Source organism: Grammomys surdaster, unplaced genomic scaffold (genome assembly GCF_004785775.1).
Source record: "Grammomys surdaster isolate TR1022 unplaced genomic scaffold, NIH_TR_1.0 141, whole genome shotgun sequence".
NCBI classification, from domain to species: domain Eukaryota; kingdom Metazoa; phylum Chordata; class Mammalia; order Rodentia; family Muridae; genus Grammomys; species Grammomys surdaster.
In genome coordinates this window covers 7,574,126-7,585,455 of record NW_021604599.1, presented here as the reverse complement: position 1 = coordinate 7,585,455, position 11,330 = coordinate 7,574,126, and the positions used below count along the sequence as shown (strand labels likewise).

The 11,330-nt window shown below is 40.4% G+C and overlaps 1 protein-coding gene across 1 annotated transcript in view; it reads right to left on the bottom strand.

Annotated features, from left to right (window-relative positions):
* Positions 1–11,330, bottom strand: part of Pgm5 (phosphoglucomutase 5) — a 169,482-nt gene that overhangs the window by 134,703 nt on the left and 23,449 nt on the right. Inside the window, exons 2-3 of the mRNA XM_028764110.1 lie at positions 7,351–7,513; positions 2,566–2,712 (exon numbers count right to left, since the gene is read on the bottom strand). Of these exons, the coding sequence (XP_028619943.1) occupies positions 2,566–2,712; positions 7,351–7,513 (310 nt within the window). The remainder of the gene's footprint in view (positions 1–2,565; positions 2,713–7,350; positions 7,514–11,330) is intronic.

Genomic DNA, 11,330 nt, shown 5'->3' with positions numbered 1-11,330 from the left:
TTATATTTATATTTATATTTATATTTATATTTATATTTATATTTATACCCATTGATTAGTGTTGCTTTCAATCTTGGCTCCAGAAGCTTCTTCTGAAGTAGAAAGGAGTTAATACAGGATTCATAACTTGTCCAAGTGTTGATAAGTAATCAATGAGTGCTCAGCCCTAAATAGGAGGTCTTCATCAGTCCCCTCCCCTCGCAATGTACAGAGAACAGAAGAGAAGGCATAAAGGATGTAAGAGCTGGAGGATGGAGAAGAGCGGAGTCACGTCCTGTCTTCTACTATGGCATTGCCATTGTACGTAGGAACTCACTGCAACTATGGTTACCTGCGCAAGATTGAGCAAACGTTCCAACAGGGAAGCCCTAACCAGATTCAGGGGGTTAAAAATAAACAAGAAGAGCAAAACAAGAGAGAGAGAGAGAGAGACAGAGACAGAGACAGAGACAGAGAGACAGAGAGAGACAGAGAGAGACAGAGAGAGACAGAGAGAGAGACAGAGAGAGACAGAGAGAGAGAGAGAGCGCATGAATATGAGAGGAAGACATGCTAACAGTGAAGTGTATGGGAGTGGTTGGAGTATGATCAAGACGCACTGTTTACATGTATGACAATATTGAAGAACAAATAATGATACTCTAGTGTTTATGTGGGCATTGTTGCTTCTAGTGGGTATGACAAGGCTTTCAAGAAATGCTCATTCTCTGAGCAAATAATCAACTCAAAACTTTCCAAGAAAGACTTAGTATCAGTAGCCCAGTGCTTTTTGCCACCACACAGTCTATTTTAAGCTTTTCTCTGACTTTAAAAAATCTTGTGCAGCCCAGGCTGGCCTCGAACTCATGATCCTCCTGCCTCTGCCTCCTTCAGCAAATCCTACTGGAGTGCACCACCACCAAACCCAGACACTATTGTGGATGCCAAGAAATGCATACTAACAGGAGCCTGACATAGCTGCCTCCTAAGTGGCTCTGCCAGAGCCTGACAAATACAGAGGCAGATGCTCGCAGCCAACCATAGGACTAAACATGGGGTCCCCAATGGAGGAGTTAGAGAAAGGACTGAAGGCACTGAAGGGGTTTGCAATCCCATAGGAAGAACAATAATATCAACAAATCAGAAACTTCCAGAGCTCCCAGGGACTAAACCAAGGAGTCCACATGGAGCGACCCATGGCTCCAGCAGCATATGTAGCAGAGGATGGCCTTGTCGAGCATCAATGGAAGGAGAGACCCTTGGTCCTGTGAAGGCTCAATGCCCCAGTGTAGGGGAATTTGAGAGCAGGGAGGTGGGAATAGGTGGGTGGGAGGGGGAAGAGCCTCATAGAAGCTGGGGAGGGGGATGGGACAGGAGGTTTTGGCAGAGGTGGGGGGAATGGGAAAGGGGATAACATTTGAAATACAAATTAAGAAGATATCCAATAAAAAATAAAAACTCTTGTGCACAGGTTGGGAAGGTGAATCCAGGAGAATTTGTGAGGAGGAGTTGGGGGAGTGAATAGGATCAAAGTATATTATATGAATATATAAATTTCTTAAAGAATTAATAAAAATATCATATTTTTAAAAACCATGTACCCATGATAGTTCATCTTTTTCATCTAGGTGAATTACATGTAAAATGAGGACACCGTTGGAACACAAATTGTGCCCAATCTTGTAAAGGAACTGAAAGAATGAAAGATAGTAGTTCTATTGCTACCTATGTGCCTTCTGTACAATTTTAATTGGATAAAATGGAGTGAGGTGCACATTCACAGTATGAATGTTGATATAGTATTCAAACTGAATCTATAAAATGATAACTTATGTTCTTAGTTCTTCTATAGTTTATCCACTCAACCAAATAATATTTGTCAAACTCATTCTGGTTGTTTTCCCTTTTGGGGGACAACGCCTCTCTGTGGAGCCCTGGCTAGCTTTGAACTTATGATCCTGCATCCTCAGCCTCCCAAGTTTTGTGGTTACATTGTATGCCAGACTGTTTGTTTAATTCTTGAACAACTTGCCTAAAACTACTTGGGAGTTACTGAGTTCCTTTGTAAAATCTCTGGAGCCAGTCCTTGGTACAGAGCAGGTGATAGCCGTGGTGTATGGAGCACAACTGCATGGCTCTGGCCTAGCAAAGAAACTCCTACCTCCCATGGGAAAGTCAACCACCCAGTGCTGTCCTAACCTGCATCTTTGCCTTAATTGCTTAGAAATCATTAAAAAGCAAGTTTGGCGATCCACAGTCTACTCCGTGTATGCTATGATGCTATAAACTTTGTCCTATGTTGAAAATGATACAGTTTGGAGAATGGCTTTTGAAAGTGTCCAGATCTAATACAAAGGTTTCTCCAGTCCCTTTCTGTACTGCATATACTTTTCCAACTCCTCATCTGGCACCACTCTTCAGATAACTAATTCAGTAATTCTCATGAGTATCCTTCCCTACAGAAACCACTGATCACTGACCAGGACCACCACACTCCCACGGACACCTAGAATCTACCACATGCACCCCTCTAGGAGGGCTGCCCTATGCATGAAAATGTTCTGATTTTTGCAAACTATCTGTTACCTCTGAATGGTTTGAACTTGTTCTCCAGGTCAAATTCTTGTCTTCCTAGTCGAGATAGGTCAATTCGAAGATCAGGACATATGGCATATTCCTCAATTGTTTTGCTGATCTGGTAGATTTTGTCTGAGACGGCATCTGATGCAGGACCTAAAATTTGACATCCGAAATGTGTTTATTTTAAAGCCTCCAGAATTTCTATCAGAGAAACATTACTGGCCTCCTGCAATTAACAAGGAAGGACCCATTTGATCTCTACACAATGAACAAAGATTCCCAGTTCAATGAGACCATGTATCTCCCATGTTGTATTCATCCATTATGGAGGATATTCGATCAGCCCTGCCTGTTCTGTGTAGATGAACAAGCCACATGCCTGCTTTAATCCACTTCTAAGCAATGACACATACACTCTAAAAATAGCTTCGCACCTGTTGGGGAGACCCGGTTATGTAATCAGCTTTGTTCGGGATATGAGACACAAACAGGATATGTATTTGACAGGAGTGGGGGATTCCAGATTTAAACCACAGCTCCCCAGTGCCTCAAAAAGAAAAAAATGATTTCTACTCTGCACTGTTGTCTCATTGATATCTGATGTTACCCAGACAAGTTCATTACTTTTCCAGTTCATACTCGCCATCACAACTTAGTTTTTAAAAATGAGAGGTAGCTAAAACTATGTGATGTATTTCCTCAGAAGGTCAAACTGACAACAGTGATGGAGTGAAAAGAGCTTAAATGAGCTGGGCATGCAGTCAGTAGTTGGTTTCCTCCCCCTTTAGACTCTTGAATCTTCACACAAGCCTAAGTTGTGTTTTGTTTGTTTGGTCTTGGAGAATGTTAAGAATTAAATTTAATTAATTAATTAATTTAATGGTATGGCTGGTCTTAAAGACTCTGTGGATTCGTCTTTTTCCCACCCTTTATCCCCTGGTTTCACCCTCTATCACTAGATAAGAGAAAAATAAGGGGAAAGAAGAGGTGGGGGGAGAGAGAGAGTTAGTTCTGAATCTAATTTCTTTCTTCTTGTTTCTTCATTGAGCATAACTACTAACAAATTGCAATCAACCTCCCTGAATGACCACCAACCCTGTCTGTCTCGCAAGAGCCTAGCATTTATATGCCCACTGAAAAGTTCCCAGAATTCCAAATGTCCCACAATCACAGAAACTATCTGCAGCTGGCAAAACCACAGCTCTGCTAGAGCACAAGGCAAATCACAGTCAGATGCTGTGGAGCACCCCATATCCCACACCTGGGAGTAAAACAAAGACATGTTCTTTTAATGCTTCTGTGTTTTTTAAAGGAATCAAAATTCCAGAATTCTCACTACAGAATGGCCTACAATATAAAAGACAGCTAGGTAGTTTTGTGTGTGAATCATAGTTGCTGACTATATTGTAACTTTCCACTGAACAGAAATTGCTTCTAGATTTACCCCATTTCCCACTCCAAAAAGCTGTACTGTCTAATATGATGACCATCCACCACATTTAGCTACTGAGTACCTGAAAATGTTGCTATTAAACTAAAATTGTAAATTGCTGCAATTGTAAAATGCATATCAAAATTTTAAGTTATTTACAGGTTATATAATGTTTTGTATTTATATACTGAAATATTTTCAAATAGCATATTAAATAAATGTTGCCTAGATGTTTTCTTACATTTTTAATACAAGTATTAGAAAAAAGTTTAATAATATATCCAGTTCATAATACATTCATATTGAAGAATCTGCTTTCTCAGAGTAGGAGGCAAGGCCTATGAAAAGGAATGACAAGGCCCTACCCCAACATGACCAGCCGGAGATCCTCACAGGTTACATCAACAGTTGTCTCACTTGAGGTGAGAACCTCAAGCACACAGAAGAGCTCTGGGAGATGGACCAGTCAATAAGGTGCTTTGTCACACAACTGAGCCTTGTTGTGGATGGGCCTGGTGCTCTTTGTATTCTAATGCTAACTCTGCTCTCCTGGGAGGTGCTGTCTGGAACAAGGAATGTGTCCTGTACCCAGGAATTCTTGTGAACCTTCCCCTAATGAATAAAGGAACCAATCACTGGGTGAGTAAGAGGCGGGACTTCCGAGTTGGATAAGGGAAGAGAGAAGAAGGAAAGCGTGAGGGCATTTTGCATCCCGGAGAGCGCGTGTGAAAGTGTGGCTTGTAGGGTTTCCTGATTCCGTGGCCATCGATCAGCCATCGGAGGAATCAGATTTAATAAGGTTTACAAGATTAAGTTTTAGTTGTTGCGCCCAGAGATTGAGTTACTATTGTTTATAAACAAAGTTTGTGTGGTGTTTCCTTCTCCCGGTTCAATTGAGTCGAAGAGAGATACGGCAGTAAAGCATGAGTGTGCGTGATGTGCCCCACAAGGCCATAGGGGTTTTGAAGCACGGGAATGGCATGGTAGTGACCCACCAGTGGGAACTTGGCAAGCTAGGAGGTGAGATTTTGGAGCTCTGGAGCTCCGGTCGGTGCTGGGCATAGTGTGGGAACATGGCGGCTGAGGCAGGAGCCTGCTGATCATCTTTTTTAGTACCTCCCGCTACAGAGCTTAGATCCTAGCACAATCATAACCTAAAATCCAGGCATAGCAATTCATACCTGTAGCTCTGGTGCAAGAGGACAAGGGCAGGGAAATAGCAGAAGGACTGAGCTCTCACTGGCCAGCTAGGCAAGCCAATCAGTGTATTCCTAGTTCAGTGAGAGAGACCTTGTCTCAAAATGATAAGGCAGACAGTGACTGAGAAAGCCATCTGATGTCAACCTCTGGCCTTCATGTATGCACATAATTATACATATGTATGCGCGCACACACACTCATACATACACACTCCTTACAGTTTTAAAACACAACTTAAGTTTTATTCTTTTTAAGTGTGTGTGTGTGTGTGTGTGTGTGTGTAGATTTGTACACATGAATACAGGTATCCACAGAGGCCAGAGGGTTTGGATCTTCTGGAGCCAGAGTTACAGACAACTGTGAGTCATGTGATGTGGGTGCTGGGAGTCAAACTTGGGTCCTGTGGAAGGGCATGGGGATGCATGCTCTTAACTGTAGGACTATCTCCCTAGGCCTCCTTAACATTCTTTACCCTTCGCCAAAGTTTTTGTAAAGTGAATCTTGTTCTGTGTTTGCATTTTTAGGTTTGCCAGATTAAAGAAGGCTTTATTACACACACACACACACACACACACACACACACACACACGGTTCCAGGTGCCATACTGCATTTATTTGGCTATGTATATCACTTTCATGAAGTCTGAAGTCTAATGCCAAAGCACTCTGGATTCTGAAGCTAAAACAAGTTCTAGCCAGTTACATAATGATCTGTGGCATGTGTTCTACCTAAAGAATGTTCCACATGTCCTGGGAAAGAACATATCCTGCTATTGCAGATGGCAAATTCTATTCATGTCTGTGTATGTTAACATTCAATATGAATGATTTATGAATAGTTTATTTTTTAAGTAATGTACAAAGTGGCCATGGGGAGGAACAATAACAAATTCTTCTTTCAGTTCACTGTTGTGCTGTTTTCCCTGATGCGGGAATAATTCACAAAAATAACTTTTTTAATTAAAATTCAGCTTATGCTCTCATAAAGCAAACATACTTGATATTCTAGATTTAAAAAGATTGAAGAGTTGTAGTGAACAAATGTACAGTTTTAATGTGCATCTTTTATTTTTAAATAAAACAGATGTAAATAATACTTTGACAATCACCACAGAGGAAAATGACTAGAGATTAGGTTTCAGATGGTTTTGAAGGATTGGTGTTATTTTTGTTAGATATGTGTAATCTTCATTGTCAAGTGGACTGGATTTGGAATCACTTAGGAGACACATCTCTTAAGGGTGTTTCTACAAAGGTTTAATTAAAGACGAAAGGTTCACCCCAAGTGCAGGACACCATTCCATGGACCAAGGCCTCACACTGAACAAAGGGGAAATACAAAGAGGCCAACTTTTGCTCCCTTCCCTTCTCCCTCCCCACGCCACTCAGCAGTCTCCCATTCCTCCTCCTGTACACCTTCTCTTCCATGGTGAACTGTGTCCTCTCAGACTGTGAACCAAAATAAACCCTTCTTTCCTGAAGTTCCTTCGTGTCAGGAGTTTGTCACAAGACAAGTAAACAGCACAGCATGTTGCTACAGTTGTGGGAGAATGGGTCCTTCTTAAAAAATGAACACAAAAATATTTAGGTATGGAGTGTCTTCATGTTGAATTTTGCCTTAAAATAACACAGAGGGTGGAAATGATTGCCAAACTGAGAGAAGCACAGGAATGAATAGCTAGAGTCCATTTATAACAGTCTATGCATTTCTATGCATTTAAGAACAAATTAAATGACCCTAAATACAAAGTAAAAGTCTCTACTGAGATCAAGACTTAGGCTAAAAAATCATTTGTCCCTCTCTGAGCAGCCTTGTGGCCTTCCACAGTAACTCATCCTCCTGGAGCTTCAATTCATTTATTTGTAGAATGAAAGGGATGTTTTAAATGGCCCTCAGGGTATGTTCTAACTTTAAAATCCAGAGTCTTCTTGTATCAGATAACTGTCAACTGTCTTTCACTTGGCTTCTCAAACAGGTGATCAAGAGACTAGCCCTGTGCATCCGAGAGGCTGTATGTTACTTCCTTGGAATCACATCGCCTTGGGCATCTCACTGAATTTTTCTGAGCTGATTCCTCTCCACTCTGCCTGCCTACCACCAGAGGGTATGATAATATATGAGAAACAGTATCAGTTAAAGCATATTTGGAACCACATACCTCCATTAGCAACATTAAACTTCACTCCAAACTCTCCCCCTGGTCCTCCAGGACAGTGGCTGGCTGTTAGGATGATCCCACCAGCTGCCTTGATCTTCCTGATAATGCAGGAGACTGCAGGTGTCGACAAGATGCCATTCTGCCCAATAATCAGTCGACCAATCTAAAAAATATGGGGAAAAAATTCAGTCCAAGGTTCATGGAATTGAAGGCATTTCAACAGGAAAGTAGCCCAGGCTCTGTCAAGAGGTAATCAATCTCCTAGCCAAAGGAATTGAGCAGAAGGCTGAAAAAAAAAAGAAGCATTGTCTGTCCCACCCGAAGTCTCCAAGTCCATTTGGGGTACTCATATCTAGTCTTCCACTACCAACTAATAATTATCTAAGGATCACTGGTTTCCCATAATTTGAAATACCTACTTTTGATGACCAACAGGTTTTTGAGCTCACATAAGGTCTTACTTTAGGTCTGACTAAGAAACTATAATGATGAAGGTGTTAGAAATGACAAAGGGGAAAGGATTGCTTCCTACTTCTCTTGCTTCTTCTGTGTGATATTTTACTCTTGATTGCCATTTAGAATCACCATGGAAACAAATCTCCAGGCACATCAATAAGGGATTGTCTAGATTAGGTTCACTGAGGAAGGAAGACCTGCCTTAAACGGCTGTTACGTTCTATGGGCTTGGTCTTAGACTAGATAAAAAGAAGAAAGCCACAGAGGAGAAAAACACATAGCTGTCTTGCTTACTGACTGAGCGTTCAATGTAACCAGTTACATCCTGCTCTTGCTTCCATGCCTTTGAGTTTCTGCTCCAATGTGAGACATAGAAACCAGGACAGCCCTCTGAAATATAGTATGCACAGTCTCTATGTTTCATTGCTTTCTAATTTTCTGATAAATTTTCTATTTCATATATTATCACCTAATACTTTCCATATTATTATTTATTTACCCACTATGCATAACCCCCAAGAATTATTTATTCTAAATAACCTAGAGCAAGCCTGCAGAGACAGTGAGTGTGTAGTAAATATCTGTGAATTGGTTAGCATTAAAACTAATGAACAAGTTCTGTATGAAAAATACACTGGGTAAGAAGAAAGCAGAAAATAACACACTTGATGATGTGGTGGCTACCTTTGTCAACTTGACACCATTAGAGCCACTAGGAAGTCTCATTGAATGGGTACTATCTACATTGAATTGACCTCTGGACATGCCTGTGGGTAACTCTCTTAATTAGCTGATATGGGGAGGCTTAGCCCACTGTAGGCAACACCATTCCCTAGTCAAGGTCCTGAACTGTATAAGAGTGGAAAAACCAAGGTAATCCGAAGCAAGAAAGCATGTATGGATTCATTTCTCTCTGTCCTTGACTGTGGGTAGGGTGTGACTGAAGTTTCTGACTTGACTTCCTCACAGTGATGGGAATGTAGCCTGGAATTGTAAGTTGCTTTTGTCAGGAAATTTTATGACAGTAGAAATGAAACTAGGACACACAGACAGCCAGACTGTCCTGGTGAGGGTAGGGAAGCTTGGACATCAGCTATTCTACTAAAGGGGTGAAAGAAGAAAAACACTAGTCTAAGTAGAGAAGTAAAACTTTGAAAAGCAGAACAGTTGAATAAGTCAAGAGAGCATTGTAGAGGGCTCAGCCACATCTGAGTGTGCTCTCCTCATGGTGCTAGTGAGAGCAGCAGCAAGGTTTGGAATCACAGCTTACGACAAAGAGAGGTTCTCATAAAACTCACTCTGTATTTTCAGTATCAGAACACTTCAGAGCACTGAGGCAGGGAGATCAAAGCCACATCCAAGGTAGCTGCACTGGCAGAGGATGGGATGGTGCTAGGGAACGTTCTCTTCCCCACACTGGACCAGAGCAATGGCAAGGAGTCATTTGTGAGGGTAGTGGAAAGGGGTGCATATACTCAAAATATATTGTATATGTGTGTGAAACATTATAATTAAATACATGTTATATATAATTAATATCCTAATCAACTTTAAAGTGAATAAATGAAAATTAGAAGACACACCCCACTGAGTCAAGAGCTAAGCAGTTCAATAGGCAAAGGCCCCTCCCTCCCTGCATGCTCAATCTGGAAACTCGGGGAAGCATAGGACACTTGAAGGAGTCTTACACACTAAAGTGACAGATAAGCATATCCATGAAAGAGTAAGCCATAGTAGAGCAAGGAATGAAGGAAGACTTGAGAGCTACTAAATACTGCAAAAATGACAAAAGTTTAAGGATCCATATTTTTCAACAATAATTCAGAATTAGGAGTAGTTTTAATTCTCCAATCAAAAGACACAGAGTAGCAGACTCAGTTAAAAATGGAGAAAAGAGGCAGCTGGACATCGTGGATCAATGTTTTTACTCTCAGGAGTCAGGAGGTAGAGAGGAGAGGATCTCTGTGAGTTTGAGGCCAGGGCTGCTCTTCATAAAGACAGGGAACATAGTGAGACTCTACCTCAAAGGAAAAAAACAAACAAACAAAACCCATTTGGTATTTGGTTTTTACAAGCAACGCACAAGCTTGCTAGCAAAGACAGATATAGCCTTCAAGTGAACAGATGGTAAACAGACATCCCAAGCAAATGGAACTAGAAAGCAAGCAGGTATGGCCATACTGATATTAACAACATAGACTTGAAGTCAAAATTAACTGGAAGAGATCAGAAACAGTATAATGATGAATGGGACAATCAACCAAGCAAAAGTGACAGTTACAAAAACAATACACATGAAATTTAGGCATACCCAATTTCATTACAAAAAGACAAATAATAGCACAAATAATACTTGATGTAATAGACCGACCTCAATACAGTGATGATTGGTGGCTTTAATATGCTACTCTCACCAAGAGTGACACTCTCACCAACACCCCCTTAAAAAAAAACCTAAGAAATATCAGAGTTAAGTAACAGAGGTCAAAAAGGCAATAAACTTGTGCGGAATATTTCACCCAAATACTCCAGAATATACATTCTTCTCAGCAGGCCATGGAAACTTATCCAAAGAAGACTGCACTGTACAAAACAAGTCTTAACAAATAAAAGAAATCTGGCTGGGCAGTGGTGGTGCATGCCTTTAATCCCAGCACTTTGGAGGCAAAGGCAGGTGGATTTCTGAGTTCGAGGCCAGCCTGGTCTACAGAGTGAGTTCCAGGACAGCCAGGGCTACACAGAGAAGCCCTGTCTCGAAAAAAAAAAAAGAAAGAAAGAAATCTGAAGTAAGTTCTTCTCACATCTTCTGACAATGAAATACACTAGATCTTAAAGGCAAAAGATCATAAAATGTACAAACTTACCAACTCACAAGTGATCAGAGCACTGAATGATCATCAAGGAAATTATGAGGAGAATTTAAAAATTCCCCAAACCAAAAGAATACAACATATCAGTGCCTATGGTATATGATAAAAGACCTTTTAAGAAGAAAGTTTATATCTATAACTGTCTAGTTTTTAAAAAAATAAGTGTAAGAAGATTAGATAAATAACAGAAAAATTACTTAACAATGAACTCCAAAATCCTAGAAAAACAAGACAAGATAAAATTGGTAGATGGAGAGAAATTATAAAGGTAAGTAGAAATTGAATGATTAACAGAATATACAAAAAGTCAATGAAAGAAAGAGTTATTTCTCTGATGAGATAAATATGATTGCCAAGCTCCTAGCTAAACTAACCCAGAGAGACAGAGCAACAGAGGCAGAAACAGAGAAAATGGCAAATTTAATAAAAGTATTGATGGTAAGGGAGACATTACAGCAAACACCAATAAAGCCCAGATCATTCGAGAATCTATTTATAACATGGTCTAGTAAGTTGGAAGATCTAAAAGAAACTGACAAATTTCCAGATATATATGATCTACCAAAATTAAATCAAAAGGATATAAATAGCACAGTTAGATCTATGAGAGAGAGAGAGAGAGAGAGAGAGAGAGAGAGAGAGAGAGAGAGAGAG